The 19,115-nt window shown below is 38.2% G+C and overlaps 1 protein-coding gene across 2 annotated transcripts; it reads right to left on the bottom strand.

Annotated features, from left to right (window-relative positions):
* Positions 1–18,569, bottom strand: POLE2 (DNA polymerase epsilon 2, accessory subunit). 2 transcript variants are annotated; one of them, XM_062577813.1, is made up of 19 exons: positions 18,495–18,569; positions 17,322–17,422; positions 15,179–15,254; positions 13,680–13,757; positions 12,424–12,517; positions 11,821–11,895; positions 10,554–10,637; positions 9,931–9,987; positions 9,480–9,528; positions 8,389–8,461; positions 7,627–7,799; positions 5,485–5,574; positions 5,238–5,292; positions 4,109–4,168; positions 3,930–4,007; positions 3,365–3,473; positions 1,347–1,523; positions 1,077–1,144; positions 1–172 (listed from the first exon to the last, which is right to left on the bottom strand). In XM_062577813.1, the coding sequence occupies exons 1-19, from the start codon at positions 18,560–18,562 to the stop codon at positions 154–156; spliced, it is 1,584 nt and encodes a 527-aa protein (XP_062433797.1). In that variant the 5' UTR covers positions 18,563–18,569; the 3' UTR covers positions 1–153. The 2 variants fall into 2 exon arrangements, with proteins under 2 accessions (XP_062433797.1, XP_062433798.1); XM_062577814.1 differs by lacking the exons at positions 17,322–17,422; positions 18,495–18,569 and having other exon boundaries at positions 15,181–15,254.
* Positions 18,570–19,115: the final 546 nt, after the last annotated feature.

Genomic DNA, 19,115 nt, shown 5'->3' with positions numbered 1-19,115 from the left:
AACAAGTTTATTTATTTACAAAATATACCAGTTTTAGCTTTGACATTTATTCTGAATAGTCAGTAATATATAATAAAATCAATCCATCTAAAATGAGTACTCCAGTAACTTCACAAATGCTTAATTCTTTTGTTTTTGCAGTCTTGTAGAAATTCACAGACCCTGGAGCTTGCTGAAAATACCGGAAAAAAACAACATTTAGTTTTTAAAAAATAGTACACAATAAATAACACATGATTCCATCTTAATTTATAAAAGACTTGATGATTTTTTAAACTATTTAAAGACTTATTTAAGACTTCATCTTAAATACCAAGACAAAGCCTTATATTTTCTATATTCCAGTAGAGGTCACATCAGTATTATCATTATCTATTACCAATTCCGTTATATTGGGGCGTCATATACCCATTTAAGAAAGGCAAAGCTTCTAGAACAAGGCATTAAATTGAATCAGGGAGACAGACAAGATAACTTTGCACTTTTCCCATTGGATTCCACCGTGATGATTACATATTGAGGCATATCTTCATCACAGTTGTAAGCCCTTTAATACTTTTTTATCGTATTTATATCAATGGTCTTTTATTTCAGTCATTGGAAGACCACAGTTGGAATGCTTTAGCACAAAAATCAAAGCATTAAAGTGTTTTGTTGGCTTGACTATAATCATAAAATGAACCAAGAACTGCCCCTGTAATTAACCCAAGTAAAAAACATTTCCTTCAGAATCAAATTTGTTTTCCAGTTGGGTCTCAGTTGTTGAACAGCATATAGTACAGTAAATCTTTCCTTTTACTTTTGGATTTTTGGCTCATGCTTCTCTGCACATTATTATCTGACTGCAATTTCAAAATGCATTATTTATTATTGAATATATTATTTCTAAATTTATTTATTATTAGTTCTAGGCATCTGGATTTCTTACACTGCATATGTATGAAGCATAACAGCCTATGTTAGGTTCTAGAATATTCACTCTATTTATATAATTGATTTTCTGTGTTCCTCCTGAGAATTAGAAAGTCAACATATAAAAAGATATTTCCTTTAAACAAGGAACTGAACATATTTACCTGTCTTCAACTGTCTTGTTGGAAGGATAGAACACCTTGAATGAAAAACCACTTCTTGGAAATGAACCCTATAAAGAAAAATACACCACACTTGTATAAGGAAAATACCATACAAACAGTAAAAGGCACACTTAAACGTAGCTGCACTCCCTTTGGCAGTTGACCACTCACTAATTTTTCTAATACTTAAGTAATTCCAGTCTGTGAATTAAATGATGTTTACAGAAATCCAGTATAATCTTGTTTTGGTAAAGCATAAGAAAATCTTACAGGATTTATGCAAAGGCAGTCAGTATTGGTGACAGTGAACGGGTCATATTTATCTGCAATCACGAGCATATCTGGCACAGGATACACCCTCAAGGAATAGTCATAGGCCCAGTACACAGGGCTAACATAAAGCGGAAGTGGCGTCAGATGTCCTTGTGATAATATAGTCTTTACAAACTGCAAGATAAAAATACATTTAGTTAGTTTGCACCATCTTCTACAAAACAAACTCATTCCTGCCTCAACTGCAGATACCAATGCCCTATTAATAAACAAGTGTTGTTCCTGGAGATATTAATATTTTAATGCATTTCCCTCCCTATGATTATTAATGATTTTTAGAGTAAAGCAGCAGCTGTCTTGCAACAGTCAGCTGCTGTTTGTTTCTTATTCAAAGTCCTTCCCGCAACCTAACAGACAATATTTTAGAGTTACATTTTTTTTTATTTCAAATAATGGAAATCTGAATACATTATATCACAGCTATTCCATTGATCAGACTCTCTGAAAAAACACAGAATCTGCTTACCTGTTCTGCAAACCCAGGAAGTACCAACACTGCCTAAGTTTTATGATGTTTTCTTTCTCAGGGCTTCTATTTCCTCACAATACCAGTTAACCACAAGATCCACACTTAAACAGAGCTTTTATCTTGATCAGGGGCTTCCAATTCCCTAACAACTTCCATTCCTTTTTCTGCTGTTCTGGGAGTTGCCCTTTTTCAGACCCCATCTGGCCCCAGAAACTTCCTTCATCCAGCAGATTCCAACCAAGGTATCTTGGCTCTTGAAGCTCTCTGCTCAGACACCTTGAAAACTTTTGTTACCAATCATGTAGGTACAAATGGGTCCCATTTCCTCAAAAGGATTAAAATCACTACAGCAGCTTGGTGAAAAGGTCTATTGCTGAAAGGAGACTGACCTACAAAGCATATGCCCAGGTATTCCACTAACACTGTAAGAGGCCTAAAGACATTATTAATACCTTTCCATTCATCTTTTTACACTGATGGTATAATGAAGTAATTAATGATATATATAGAAAAGGAAGAGAAAAATTAAAGCATGCAAAAGCAGCCCAATATCTCTAGCTGCAAATACTGGAAATAAGTGTTGCAATAAGTAATTCTAAATTTTCTTCACGATTCCCTCCTCTCCTAACATGAGAAATAAACTCTTGTATGAGTACAGGAGTGAACGCTTCTGCTGTATATATGCCTGTGTGCAAACACATGCACACAGAGAACAGATGCATCAGTACCAACAGGTAGGTTCCCTCATTTACAAGAAAAAAAGAAAAAAAAAAGAAAAAAGAAAAGCAGCAGCACTACTGTGATAGAGACAAGGAAGAAAGAGTTAAGAGGAAGTTACTAAGTCAAAAACAAACAAACTATAGAAGAAATAGAAACAGACTCAGTCACTGTGATGAGCCAGTACTGCCCAGATCACTCTTGATTCAATTACATCAGTAATTTCTATCAACTCCTGCTGTGCATTCATTAACTAGAATCATAACTCAAAGTGCTACAGAGATTAATCAAAAGCAGGATTAAGACTTCAAGTGAGAAGTCAGAGGAAGCAGATGACCTTTCAAAAGAGTGACATGCTGCTTTACTGCAAATGTCACTGGTTAATTGATTAAGACTCCAAAGGTAATTTGTGCTAAACCTTCCCTTTAGGAATCAATGTTTCATTGCTGGCGCATACACATCAACAATCAGCTGCTAGGAAGTTCTGAGTTCAAGGGCGCCTGCACTGGGACAGTTGGAATGACTCAACACCACAACCAGTATCACGGTTTCAGTTATTTTACAATGAAAATGTAAATGAAAGTAATAAAACTACATTCTAGATCTATCTTTACCATTCTTTTATCAAGATTTTTTATTCTTACAAGGCTTTGCAAAGGAGTATGTATCAAAGGAATATGCAGCCCAAGGCACTCTAAATTCAGACCAGCTGATCAACAGAGAGTCAAAGAGATCTAAGCAAAAAAAGTGCTGAACATAACTCACTCACATGGTTCGGAATATCCATGTTGCTGCTAGGGAAGCGGACACAGTTTCTGCACATTTTGTTTACCAAATCTTCACGAAAGATAATTATTTCTTGTGTGCAATATTGAATCCTAAATGGCAAACATTAATGAAGTGAAATGAATTGGAATGAAACACTAAAAGATGAGGATTTGTATTAGAAATTTGATCTTCCCTCTCTAATTTACAGCAAAATGAAAAAGTACATATCAGTTAAAATACTAATTCCCCATCTTCCCTTCATTCCCTTCAGATTCAGAAAAGTATGATGCACTTGAACAGGCTTTTTATATTCTTTTATTAAACTTTTAGCACTACTTCCAAACCATCTTATTAAATGTATATGCAGAGACTATTTTATTTCACAGTAAATTAAAATAGGAAAGTATATAAACTTTCACCACTAATGTATTCATGTATTAATGTAGTTAAAACCACTTAGAATTAATGCAAGTAAGGAATTAAAATAATTTAAGATAATTACATCTACATACAAATTAGTCATTCAGTAAAAAAGCATGAACAATAGCAGCAAGTTACACTGTTACCTGCAAGGATTTGTGGTGAAAAATGAAAATGGCACCAACTGTCTGAATTCATGAGTGATATTTTCAGCCAGAGGAGGTCTAAAATAAACAGCAACAGATAAAGGAGTTAAGACTCTTATCTTCTTTAACTATTTAACTCAGTATCTTAAAATCTGAAAAAAATAGTATAGCAAACTGACCGTGGTAAAATAGAACCGGGACCAGGGTCTTCAGGGCCAGGAACAAACACAAATCGGCTACTGTAAAAAGTTCAGTGTATTGCTTTTAAATAAAACAACTCTAGAAGTATCTAAGTATAGGTCATATATGGCTATTACTCCATAGACGCATGTAAATAACCTGTGCTGGAGCAGGGATGAGAGTTCTTCCCATCCTTTGAACCACCTAAATCACAGCTAAAGCATAACATATATTTCTATTCCTCACTAAAGAAGTGGAGGAACTCCAGAAACTGCTCACTGTGAAAGACTGACTGCAGGAAGGTAGAAGGACCAAAAGTGCAGCTTAGCTCAGGACTCAGCAGTAAAAGGCTCCATGGTTCCATACATGAGATCCCAATTATCCAGCAGCATGCACCAAGAGAGCCTCGCCACGACGCACGACAGAGGGTCAGCACAGCAGACACACTTGCTTAGAGCTCACAAAGAATTCAAGAGCCATGGGTTGGCCATTCCTGCTTGAGGGGCCTATTTGATTAACTAGCTCTGCTTAGGAGCTACTGTTATGAATTTGCAGTATCAGAAGCCAGAAAGGATAAGTCCCTCTCTCTCCCTGTTTATTCTCAAAGTAATGGCTGTGGAGAATTCCGTATGCAATCATGGGAAGGCAGAAAGGAGATGGCTCCATATTTGGTCAGTATTTTAGATGACATTTTCCGGGGCTGGTACAGTTTGAAAGCCTGTAGTTGCTCCCAGCAGCATGAACACTTGAACATTAGTTTATAAAGGAGTGCTGTACAGGCAGAACCTGTTGATTTCAAAGGAGATGAAAAAAACCAAAGACTCACCTAAATAGCACTTTTGAGGAATCAGGGGCCATGTATAATGCACATGGAAAATGCTCCAGAGATAGTTTCATTTCTGCTCATTCAATAGCTACTTGCATTACCAAGGTATTCTAGATATAATCAAAACCTTACGCTGCTCCCAAAATAATCCTACAGACCTGTTACAAGACTAGCTTGTTATCTGATCATAGCTGTCTCACAATAATTGGGGAACATGAGATCTGTTAGTTTCTTAAAGTAATTCAATTAAACCTTTTCACAAAATAAACAACTTTCCCATTTTCTAGCATTTTGCTGCGTACCTTTTATGAATGCTGGGATATTCACATATTACATCTGCAAGTGCCTTCAAAGAACCTAGAGTCAGAAAAAAATCTATCATACAACATCTGGTTATACAATAAACACACTTTATATGAATCACTTGTGTATTTTAATACATCAAAAATGTGTTACTCAGAAAATAATGGGTTTATTTTCTCCTCTCTTAAAATGTGTTGCCATCACTATTTTACTGTACTGTGTGTGTGACTACAAAGGCTTCCCTACCTTTCAGTGACTGAATTTGATTTTTTCCATATGGTGCAGATGAAAAATTTCCACAAAAGAAAAAGCAGGTTGGAGGTGCAGAGGAATAACCTGAGAAAACAGAGTATCTGTGAGTGTAACATCCATCCACTTCAGTATCCTTCATCATTCAACCTCCAGTCCATTTCAGGAACAGCAGAAATTGGAACAGCACTTCAAGCTCTGCTGCTATTAATACAGCTGAACCTTTTCTTCATATAGGCATTAGTGAGCTTAAGAAAGATGCTGGCAATGCACAAATCTCACTCTGAGGGAGCCCTCCATTATCTACAGGAACAGCTACAGGCCCAGTTCCAACAACATTGTCTGCGCACATCCAACTAACTATTGACCCGGTCATATAATTACAGTAGGTACAATTATAATAAATAATGCAATTTAAAGACACACTCTTTCCTTAAAGAGAAAAATAGCAAGTGAGTAGCAAGTGGAATTATTATTAAACTCCATGCATCATTCCAGTTCAAGGGCTCTTCTAACACTTAATTCAGTCTTTAGCAACAGTAACTGGAGTTGCCTGAGCATTTTAAGAATCTGATGAATCCTCAAAATACTACTAATCACATAGAAACACACGCTTTATAGTAAAAAGTTTTAAAAAAGAAACCCCATTCCCATCTCTAAAACAAACATAGAAATATTTACTCAGGCATTCGTCTCCTGCTCCAAGTTACATTCCAGTTCCCTAATATGCTGTTCTAGACCTAGATTTACTTCACTGTTTCTCAATTCAGCTGACAAATAAGACAGAAGTATTTATACCAGAGTAATGGCTAATCAATGCTCCTTTTCCTTGCTATTACTCTCAGCTATTAGTTTTAGTCTAGAATTGTGAAGTTTATTACTTGTCTATTAAAAGAAAAAAAAACACTGTATTGAAATAGTAAATGTAATATGTGCATCCTTGACAGTTCAATTCAGTATACTGACCTCACCGACCAAGGTCTCTTTGTCATTTCAACATATGCAATCTTAGGTCAGGTTTAGTTGGCTTCAAGGATCTTCCCAACTTTTGTCAACAGAGTGAATTGGTTTTTTAACTTTTCTACTAGTGTGATAATTTGTATCCAATTTTCTTTAAGTGAGTAGCAGTTTTCACCTTTAATTTTATGGTTTTTGTTTGTTTTCCCTTTAAAGCAGTCACTCTCTCACATTTTCTACCTAAGACAGACAGGACAAGCTGTTCCAAGTGCTCTGGAATACAAAGAAGCAGTTCACAGATCTCACAGATGCGCTTGCTATCCAAATACTGTCAACATTACTAATGTAATGATGTGTGGAAGAAATAGTTCATATTTTAAGAATAAATCACAAGTTTTCATTGGTACAATCAGAAAGTATTCAAGAAAGAGTGCTGATCTTTAATGAAGTAAGAAGTTTTCTTTAAACTAAGCCTAGGAAGAATTTCCATAAGTGTAACATTATTGTCACATCACATAAAACGGCTAATACCAAAACAGTACGTTATTAGCTGATTTATGACAAAGTGTTGGCTAGCAAAAATATAACACAATTTTTAAAACTGTTACAAAAAGATCCAAAAGAAATATAATAGTAGACATGAAATGCAATAGCTGTCACTAGATGAGTGAGACTTCAGTGGCTTTGGGCTTGGATTCTGTGGTCCTATTAAAAAAAAAAGTAACAGCTGAGCTTATTCTAGCTTTCTCAAAACAGAAGTTTGTCAAAAGAATACAACATAATAACACCAGGATTCTTGAAAACTATTGCCCAATTCTTTTGTTTAAAAATATATGAAAAGGCACACAAACCATTATTTCACAGAAGAGTAAATTTAGATCATACTTTTGACAATAAAGTCAGCCTAACACTTAGCTGCTGCGAAAAGGAGCAGACCTGCTCTCAGTTGTATGCTGTCTAGCTTCTCCTGCACAGACTGTGGTGCTCACGTAAGCAACTACATGGTGAACAGTTCAGAGCTAAACCAGCAAAACGTTAATTCTCCAACAAGGCAGTTTGTTTTCTGCTGAGATGGCTTGCTGAACTGGCTCACCATGCAGTCAAAGTTCTCACCCCACATCAGGAAGGGGACAGAAACACCCAGCCACAGCAGGGGACAAAGACAGAGCAGTTCCCACCTACCTGAAAACATTGTATGAAGCTTTTCTAGTACTTCTGCTTGGTCCAGCCACACATCGGAAACAAATACAAACATGGCATCTTCGTTTTCATCCTCCAGCTGTTTCAGTTTTGCAGAAGCCTTTACTGAAGTTGAAGATGGCCCTCCAAAGAAGTTTACATTTCCATAGTAGGCTCTACATTATTAAAATATTTAGGTTAATTCTGTTTGCTTACAAATCAATACTAGTTTCGGTTATGGCTCATTTGAACCATTTTGATTATTATTATTATTATGAAAGATAGCTCAGATGGTGTGTAATCATTTGGTGTTTCATGGAGAAACTAATGAAGAGAAATGGCAGTCATCCAGATATAAAACACAGGTGCTGTCCCGCCATAATTTGACAGATCATCTCAAGGTAGTATTTATCCTGCGCTCTCTCATATCCACTCTTTGAGCAACATATGCATCCCTTTTCTTATTTCCATATAACAGTTGCCTAGTCTTGCAACTCAAAACGGTGTATATCACAATTATTAATATGCAGAACCCAGTGGCCTTTGGGAGGTTTTTTTCTGCTAAGACTATGGGCTTTAGCTACAGTCCAAGTGGACTGTCAAGTCACAGCATTGCCTGTCTTCTTAACATTGTATTTATTTTGAAGCATTTGGTGAAGCAAAAGATTTGCATATTTAATGTCATAGAAATTAAAAAATAATAATGTTATTACTTGAAAGTCATAACAAAATACAGAGTGAGGCTGGCAAAAGTTGGGTTTATACCTAGTGGTAGCAGAAGGCTCAGTAGGCGGGAATCCAAAAGCGTTCACATGAAAAACTTCATCTTCATACCAACCTAAGACATTTTTCAACAATAAAATACCCTTTAGTTTTTCTAATAACATCATGTCCTAGACATTAGTCAGAGAGTTGGCAGCTGTGCTATATAGCTAGTCTAGCTAGTCCCAGCCTCCATCAATCCCTATCTTGTGATAGCATCAGCGTCTGGTGGTGAACCAGATCAGGGAATTCTCTGGCTGAAAACAGATTGAGGAAGAAACTTAGCTATTTTTCACCTCAATTGTTTCTTAGAGTGGTGTTACTGCACAGCCACACAAACAACTATCTCAGTCCAGCTGAAGGAGAATGTAAGGGAATAGAACTAATTTTCGCAGGCCTTGCCTTGAACAAAGTCTACATCAGACGGTATCCTTTCTCAAGAACCGTTCCTTCTGTTAAAAGTAATAGAGTGATTCTTGTCCCTATTACCATTCTTGCTCTTAACTTCTATTGAGTTTACTTCACAAATCTTAAACACAAAATACATTATTAGAAAATAAACTGGAATTATATATATTGCAGAGAGTAAAATCCTACAAACACTGCTGTCCATCATTTTGCTAAAGCAGACCCAAGGCTCCAAAACTGTAAGATTTTACATCATCTTAATGAGAAGTCTCACCAAAGACTCTGAAGGACTGAACCTTTGCCACCAAAAAGCAGCATTTTCAGACTGTTAAATCGTACTGTTCCATTATTCTAGTCTGTCTTCCTAATCTAGCCATATCTTCTCCAGGCGTGTTGCAGCCAGGCTAACTGAGGCCAATCCTCCAAGCTGCTCAGTTCCCATTGACATCACTGAGAACCACAGAATTTTGCAGAGCTCTGTCTCTGCCTCCAGAGCCCACGAGATAATAATAGAGCAGGAAAGATCCAAGTTTAGGGCCAAAAATCTCAGTTACAAACTCAGCTCATGGACAAGCCTCACCAATGTGAGACTCAACTCTTTAGCCAAAGCTAGCAGACATGTAATTGTAGCAACATTCCAAGCACAACATAGCTTATTACAAATTAGGAAAAATGTTCTGCTTTACCTTCTGCCAAAACAAAGCATGATTCAGTGTATAAACCACTGTGAAACTGGTACAGACTGTTAAGAAATACATTATTTTTAGAACAAGACTCCGAAATTAGTTCTCTGAAGATTGTTTTCCAGCTTGTGGTGTAATACATTTGGACACTACTACAAGTTCATAGGCTGTCTTAAGAGTCAGGCAATCACCTGGTAGCTGAGCAGTAAACTCATGAACACCATAGGAACAAGTACACGCTCAACTTCCACTAAGAGAAATACTAACCTCGTCCTAGCCATCTCTGTGAAAATGCACTGAGCTGCAGCAACCCACTAATTTGCAAAAGAGAAAAAAAATGGGGTTGCAATTTTTTATTTAAAAAAGTAACTATTTAATTATTTATTCATTCAATCTGAAATTCTCCAGGTCTACAGAACGTTTCTTCAAGTTTTAAATCACAAATAAAGGATATTGCTTTACTAAGGTCTAGCTGGACGACTCCCGTAGGATCTTCCAGGAAATATTTCCCCTGAAAAACAGGAAAAAAATAATTAATAAAGTAAAATATATCCAAACACATAAATGCTTTAATCAGAAGCATCTATTAATCAGCATCTAGAAATGGCTTAGCCAAGTGTTTGCTATTATAAGCTCAGAGCATAGTGGCAGAATGAAAAACAATGTAGTTTAGAATAACTGTATTTTAGCAGCTTTCCTTAGATAGGGTGCAATTTTGATTGCTGGTGCACCTCTCCTCTACAGTCACGGTCAAATGCAATGGCAAGACCAAAATATGTTTTAGAGGCACCAGGGTTCAAAACTGAGGTATGACTAGAAAATGTAACTGGTTCTGGTTATTAACATAAAGCATTACAAAATTCTGTACTCTGAAGAGTAAGGCATTTTGCCTTATGCACTAGCACTGACAGCTCATGAAAAAAAGTCTCTTTTTAGGGAATGGATCTTGATAGGGGTTTTGCCATCAACTTATACAACAGTATAAAGTGACGAGAAATTTAAACCACCTCATTTTCTAATATATTATAATGCGGAATGTATGGTGACCTAGATATCCCACAATAAGAAGCAACCTACCTCTTTGAGCTGAGTTATCATCCCAAGGACAATCACTTCTCCCACTTTAGCTGTATTGCCCAATAGCGTTTCTACTGTTTTAAGCTGGAATCAAAAGCAAAGAATTAAGTAACAATTAATCAAACTCTCCAAATATCTACTCGTAAGCAAGAAAGACAAAGCACTGCACAGTACATATTTTCATATAAATACACAAATGAGCTATGGCAGTATTCAGGTTTATTAGAAAAATCAGGGACACATTTCTGAATGTCAGATGTAGCAGAGTTTTGGAAAAGATATTCAGTAATGGCTGCTAGCTAAATAACTGCTCAGCAAGCAAATATTTATTGTGGTTTTTTTTTCTTACAAGTGGATTAAAACTGAAAATAACAGTGGTAAATTCTGCTCTTGCATAAGAATGTCAATTGTAACAACACAGGCTCCTCAAGAAGATCCAGTCTGAACCACAGAGCAGCCTGCATTCACCCAGTAACACTACTCTTACTGAAGAAGCTCAGACGGATGACAAGGGACACTCAAGAGTAGTGGCAGGTGATACAACATAACATGCTGTCTGCCATCCTGGACAAACTTATTTTGGTCTGTTAATGGCAGTTGAGACAGACAATGCTCTTACAATATCAGCATAAACAATTCATACGCCAATGCTGATAGGGAGGATGGGAAGCAGTCAAGAAAGATGCCTATAAAGTCTGGATGGAGATGCAAGCTCAGTTCAGCCAAGATCAGTTGTTTTTTTCTACATGACAGTAGGCCGTGAATAGGCCAGTTGAGCAAAGCAAAAGCTGTCATTTGGTACCCAGTGACAGATACACATATATAGTCTTTTTTAACATAAAAACATTATAAAATATGGAGAGACTATTTGAGAAAGCTGCAACGGGAACAGAGCAGACTAAAATCATGACTTTATTCAGTTCTATGTTTGTGAATTCAGTGCTTAGAAAAGAAAGAAGCAGGAAAAAAATATCCACAAACGAAGGGAAGCAAAATGTGGTAAGGTGATTAGATCTTACACTTCTGCCTCAAGAAGCCACGCTTCTTGTGGATTTTATACCTACTTTTGAGTGCCTTGGTCATCATGCCAATTTTAGCCAAATAACTGCGTTTTTGACACTCCAACTAAAAATGATAGAAAACAACTTATTTTCATTGATTACCCATACTGGATGTAAAAATAAATTGTCACTGAAGAACTATTACTGCATTAAAGTATAACTCCTGGTACAATTCCCTCTGAGGAAAAAAATGATTTTTTTTTTACCTGGAATTTGCTCCTACTGTCATCAGGATGAACAACGACTACTGAAGGAGTAAACAACTCATGCCTATGAGTTCTCTGCAGAAACCAAAATTGGAGTAATCAGTTAAAAAAAAAAAAAAAAAAGTGCTGTCAAAAAGACAGTTCTTTATAACCACTACACAAAATGCTTTTTCAAGTTCTCTTACTCTATTTTATCCAGCAACTTTTGATTTGTTGAGCATGTTCAGTTCTTTTGGCTAGGATTTGTTTCTAAGGAATAGATTATCAATAACACTACACAATAAAACTAAGCCCAAAAGATCACAGTACATCTGTAATTGTTTCAAAATTTATTTCTCACAATTTGGAAGAAAGGAATAAGAGAGAAAGGGAAGGTATATTATGTTAACTGCCAAGTATGTAGAAAAGAGGTGATAATCTCTTCAGGACAGAGTGTATCAAAATAAGCACTTAAAAAAAAATAATAGGAAACTGCAGGGAGCAGGGAACTATAGCTCATACAAGCACCTCAGCACAAAACACTGGTGTACACCTGTCTAAGAACAAAAAAGAATAGCATTTTGTTCTTGTCTCTGTGAAAAAAAAAGCAAACCTTTTTCTGACCTGTTGTAAGATGGAGTAGCGTTCACGGAATAACTCTGCTTTATCTCTGGCAGTTCCAAATAAATTTGGTACAGGAATGTTGGTCATTGACAGACTGCAAAAAGTTTAACAAAATCGTGAGAGGTAGGTTGCATACCCAATAACGATTTGTTAATCTAAAAGCTGTAGGAAGTTCTAAAAGCTACAGTACCGCTGCATAATTTATTTGTTGAGAAAGGAAGATTATGCTAGTGATGCTGTGTTTAGTCAGTCTGAAGGCTACATCCACTTCATTTCCCTCTAACTCACAGTCCTCAAGATCTATCTTTCCACCTGAATGGGACTGGGTAGAAATCAGGTTTTTAAGTGGTTATGTCTTCTAAATAGCTATGAACAAAAGTATTTTCTTCCTCTTAGAAAGCTAGAGAGTGATATTGGAATTAAATTCCTACTGCAAAATCACAGAGTGTTTTTCCTGGGTCAGCAGAATCATGAACCAATGCTAGAAAATGAGTTGCACGTTACAAGAAGGTAAGTGCAAGCCTTCACAATGAACCACAATCCACTCCTCAGCTAAGCTCTTTGAAAGCACAGTCTCTCTTTGGCTAAGCAACTTTGTGCTGCTTGCTGTTAAAGGCAAACTCTTTAGCTAGCAAAATATTTACAGCCAATACTTGCAGCTACTTCTGCCTTTCTCCAACTGTGGAATCGCCTGTAGCTGCTAACTTTTCTTTTTTAAAAAACATTCTGTAACTCTCTTTAGAAAGCACCAGGACTTCTGGGAGCTGTAAGCTACAGTCTGAGAAATAAATACAGGCAACAGACAGACCAAATTTATTAAAAAAATTAAACAGCCAAATAGAAGAAAAAAGAAAAACACAAAACTTATTGGTGTATGTCCTTAGCCTTACTGTCTCTTTTATTCATTAAATAGCATTAAAATGGTCGGGACATTTTTTATCTTATAAATGTCTAAGCTTCAGAGCCAGTAACATCACAGGCACCACAGAATACACTACTACAGGAGATATAGATGGCATGTTTTGGCTTCAAGCTATTGGACTAGGGAAAACCCAGTGGCACATTTATTTATGAGCCACCATTTATCACAGAGCCTGCTTGGCTCTTTAGAGAGTATGAAACTAAATTATCTTACTTTCTCACACAAGGCTCAGAAGAGAAGACCCAAAAGGGAAAGATTAGAAAACAGACATTTAAACATATAGAAATAGAGACTTAAAAAATAAACAAGTAGCTGAAAAATACACAAGACTTACGGTAAAAATTTCTTTCTTTCTGAGTTATAAATATAACGTGGAATATCGAAGGCCCCAATAATGTTGAAAACATTTTCTCTGAAATCAAAATACATTTACAGTATTATTTGAAGTAGAAGAACAAACACTAAGAAAACAAAACACCTGAATGAAACAGTATTGATTTTATCCACTACCATCATGTGCTATCATCCTTTTTCCCTCTTCACTTTAGCTATTGGCTATTATAGCACCTTCTAATCCAAAAAAATAAACCCTTTAGAAATTTATTTAGAAATGAGGGAAAGATACTCTCCTCCTTCATTACCATCCTCCAATATTTTTTTTTGACAACGGAACAGCCTTGGCATGGTTAACATGAATATATTTAAACTATGGATGTGTATTACTTTTCAGACTATTAATGGAGTTATTATATCCCCTTCTACTTACTGGTTCAGCTCTATCCTCTGATGCCATTTGTTTCTCTTTTACTGCAATTGGATCAAATTCATCAGAGTAGATAAAAATTATCACACCAACCTTTGCTAAGGCTTACAAGCACAGGATATCCATCACTGCTTAACAGACAATGATGTCTTAAGCTTCAGAGTGTATTTCTAAGAAAACTTTGTCTTCAAGCTTTCCGGAACAGAGTTCAAGAGAATTTTAAGGCGGGCCTGTGATCCTATTCCATTTAGAAGGAGTCTGCACGGAGGAACTGTGCACACAGACTTCTCTTCACTTTTGAAGCTTTAAATACATTACATATATGCGTGACACAAAGGAAGTCACACTCAAGCTGTCTGCACTGCAAAGATTTCAACAACTTTGACAAAGTCAAAAACAAACGTGCTTCACACTGAGGAACTGTGGAATCACAGTACCTAATTGACATGCTTAACAAACCATTTATTTTCACAATAAATACATTCATTACAATCACAAATAAAGCTCTCAGAAGCTGAAATAATTGCTCTCTGCTTAGTTATCAAAGAGTGAAAATCAACCACAGTTTTCAAAAAACAACCCTGCTATGCAAAAGCAGAAACAAGCACCCTAGAGGGAAAGTCTTCCAAGTGCTTTCAGAAAAGAGGTATCTTATGAAAGACAGAAAAATAATGTTATATGAGTTTGATGTGGAGAAAAGGAAATAAAGAAACACATAGAAGTAACAAGTTCTCTCACACAGAAGTAACAATTTCTCTCTGAAATGTGGCTATTGGTTCATTTTATTGGTTAATATTCAACTTGTATCATATGTAACACATAACCATAGCATTTTAATTTCAGAATGTCAGCATTATATTTAGAATCCCCTACAGGCCTATCTATGAGAACAAATTTGCTAAGAGGGAATGTTGCTAACCTTCAAAAGGCAGTATCAGGAAGACAAAAGCACAAAGCAATTACTGCATGTGTAGCACTGCAGAAAATGCCTGACATTTATTTCCCAAGAAGAAATAAGGGAATGCATACCAATTCCCATAAACATCATATAAAAAATAATGTCACCGTACACAGTTTCATCTAATGCTTGGCTACATTCTTGGACAGCTGCTTCCACTGTGGATAGTTCAATCATATTAGATGACACTGAAAAAGAATATTTCAAAGGATTAAAACTGCAGCCTATGGAAAGTGGTAAGTAAGAAATTATGTAGGTCTCAAGTATTTTACAAAAATGGTTCAGTCACCTAAGAGGAATATATTACATAAATAAGCATATTTTCTATAAGCTAATGACATGTGCTGTTTTCTCTATCATTTTTTTTTCCACAAACAGATTACCTAATCTCCTTACCAGAAGGATACATCTCTCAAAAAAATAACCCACACACATATTATGCCCACCATTAATTCACTAAACATGGAGAACAAGGTAATTATAGTTTATGTAAATCTGCCAAATATACTACAAAAGTGTTGGATGTGAGCTTTCACATTCTGGAGGTTAATTTTGTTCCAGAACATTATCACACAGATTGCTGTCATAAATAAGTATTCAAACAGTTTAACACAATCTTGGAGACAGGCACATTGCAGTCTTCATGGATGTTAAACTGATCATTGAAATTCAAAAATATTTTCTAAATACTAATGTTTTGCTGAATTTGAAGGGAAGACCAATGCACAGATTCACAAAAGGACTTGGGTTTTGTGACAGCCAGTATTGCCCAGCCTGACTGCTGAGCTACTGGAGCAGAAATCAGTATGCAAAAATCAGCACTAGTTTCCAATCCAGGGCATGAGGTTTAAAACAAGAATTTCCAAAAGATATTGCTGAATAGCAGAGTAAAAAGGGCACTGAGTAAGCTAGAAGGAATCGCAGCAGGGATTAATATGTCTGAATTGCACATCTACCCTCTTCTCAAACAACTCCCTGCAGTTAGCTGTACAAGATTGGAATTTACAGCACAAAATCCCACCTAGGACAAAGGCTAATGTTAGAGAGTACACTAACTGTGGGTTCTACATCGGTCCTAGAACTTCTTGTATTAGTTCGAATTTGTTCAAAAACATTGATGAGCTAATTTGTACCACCAGGCTTTATGCTGTATCAGGACCAGCTCTCTACACTGCTTTTACTCTCTGTTTGATCAATGATCAGCTGTTTTCCCACGGCTAGCATAAGAACATACAGCCATCCTAACCTCTGTACTGGGTGCTCTAGTTAAACTACATATATGGAAAGCATGTGTCTACCCTTGATCTAATTCGTATTAGACAGGATAGGCTGAAAGGTTTCCCCAATTCATCTAAGGCCTAGTCTTTAGACCACATTTTTATGGATGTGAATCTTATCAGCTGCAAAATTAAACTGAGCCCAGGTTTCCTAGTTCTCATGAGTTCTGATCTCCAAACACACATACCACATGCCAGGTATCAGCACTACCATCTTCAGGCATATGCTTTAACTAAGGTGCTACAACTCATATGTTTTGCACTGTCAGGCATGTTCTTAGCACCTCTCATTCAGGAGCAGGGACACTTTGTCTGTGTCCCTCAGGCAAGAAGGGCAGAGTGCCCCAGTTTAGCAGGAGGTAATCCCCAAACACAATACTCCTGATGAGATGAAGTTTCAAGCATGCTCAGAATGGTGGGGGCCATGAGAACTGCACCAGCAAAAACTGGACACTTCAAGTCTTTCATGTACTTATGAATTTCCCAGGAGTTTTCTGGATTGCACTTTTGCACTTACTCATCTATGGATTCTGACAATGTTTCAACACCAGGCAGGTAGAGCTTCTCCAGTGCCACAGTGCCCCAACTGTTACCAGCACCTTCTGCCCAGTGTTACTACCACATAAGATCAAGTTAGTATAACAGAATCAGCATCTGCCTTGCTGCTTCAGAGAAAATCCAGGTGTTGGTTAGGTGCTGTTCTGAGCTGACATTGAAGAATTTTGTTGCTTGGGGAAAAGTCAGGAGGTACTAAGCTGCCAACTTTTTAAATGGGAAATTATACTACCTTTTGCTAAGATGACAAACTTCAGTATTTAGCAAAACAAAAAGTCCACAAATACATTTATCATGATCAATCTGGTAGATTAGAACAACACCTTTGTGCATAAGCTGCCAGCAACTCTGTCTTTGTCTAAGTAACATTATAAGGGCAAGGATAAAATTAGCAAGCTTAGAGAAAAAAAAATGTTTACTTACAAGGCTGTTTTTCGACGGCATCAATGATGTTTTCAATTACATTTTCAAGCTCTACTTCACTGATGGACTGAAGAGCTTCAGTAAGATAGTTAACAGCATCCCTAATTTGAATGAAAAAAGTTAGCTCAAAAAGTAATTAATATTCATGAAAGCTCATACAAACTATGCTAGTCTTGGCAGATGTGCACATAATCACTAAATGCCTCGTGATTAAAAAAAGTATAAACAACACTGTGTAAGACTGTACTAGTTTAAGTCAAAGAAAAAATCATCAGGAGTTAAAAACATAGGATTTAAGAAGCTGGCAGAAAGAACCTCATTTTCACAGAATCACATAAAGATTCATGTTAGAAGGGACACCGAAGGTCACCTGGGCCAGCCTTCTGCTCTGGGCAGGACTCAGGGCCTTGTTGAGCCCAGCTGGGAATGTCTCCAAGGATGGAGAGCTCACAGCCTCCCTGGGTCCTGTCCCAGCTCTTAGCTGTTCTCAATGTGAGCTGGTTTTTTTCAGAGGACTATAGGAAAGTCCACGTTGGAAAGGACCTCTGGGATCATCTGGTCCAACCTTCTGTTGGAAGTAGGGCCTTAAACGACGTGACCCAGGGCCCTGTCAAGCCAAGCCTTGAATATTCCCGCTGAGGGAGAGCCCACTTGCCCAGTCAACCAATATTTAACTGTTCTTACAGTGAATAGTTGGGGGATGTGTTTGATTGTTTGTTTGTTTGTTTGTTTAACTTGTGCCTGTTGCTTCTTGTCCAGACGTTGTGCATCCTTGTGTAGCACCTCCATCTTCTTTATAACCATCTTTTAGGCCCAGAAAAATGAAATTAGATCCCCCTCTCCCCAGCCTATTCTTCTCTAAATAAACCCAAACAGACATTATAATTAGGATAATATGTAACGAGAGGATTAGGGATGGATTTCTTCCCTCGCCCGTAGACCGCAGAGCTGCAGGTAAGGTAACAATTTTACGTGAGCCCCGTCATCCACCGGCCGGGCGCAGGCGGCGTTTGGGGAACAGCGGGCCTTGGCGGCGCCTCCGCCGGGCGGGAAATCGCCTCAGGGGGGGAGCGCGGCGAGCTGCTGCCGGGCCCGGCCGGGGAGAGCCGCCGCCGCCGCCCCCCGCCCGGCCCTGCGCCCGCTCCCGGTCCTGGTCCCGGCCCCGCTACTCACGCGCGCAGCAGCAGCCCGCGCAGCCGGAACGCGGCGCCCAGGCGGCGCCGCAGCCGCGGCGGCTCCATGACGGGCGGTTGGCGCCAAGCGCCGTCGCGCCGCCCCGGCCCGGCCCTCGGGGCGGGCGGAGGCCGCGGCCCGGCCCCCGGGCTGCCCGCGGGGCGGCGGACACCGGTTGCGCGGTAATGTTACCACCCCCCACAGCCACCCGTGTTATTTTGGTCGCCCTTCAGGCAGTGATGGAGGCTCGTTGGCCTGTGAGACGGCACGGGACGCTTTCCCCCCCGTGCTTCGTTCGCTCCTTGATCAGCGCCGTCTAATTTTTCCCAGCCCCAGAGCAGGGCTGCTAGCAGGTGTATGTAGCTCTGCAGTGTGTTGCTCGGTTGTACGCTGTCTTTCATGGATCAGCTTCACCTTTTCACTGCTTTGCCTGACAGTTTTATACTCAGAAGGGAGCACAGTGGTGCCCGCCGGTTTATTTTTGTGTTCTTGTACCGTGACAGTAGCTGTCCTACCCGAACACCAGGTTCACGAGCGCAGCCGTTAGTCACCGCAGAGTTCATTAGGTAGGAAACTCACAGCATTTCTGTTCGTCACCCCACAGCAGTGACTAGCATCTCC

The sequence above is a fragment of the Rhea pennata genome, chromosome 5 (genome assembly GCF_028389875.1).
Source record: "Rhea pennata isolate bPtePen1 chromosome 5, bPtePen1.pri, whole genome shotgun sequence".
Classification (NCBI taxonomy): Eukaryota; Metazoa; Chordata; class Aves; order Rheiformes; family Rheidae; genus Rhea; species Rhea pennata.
The sequence above is the reverse complement of the archived record's forward strand: the minus strand, read 5'-3'. Positions and strand labels throughout refer to the sequence as shown.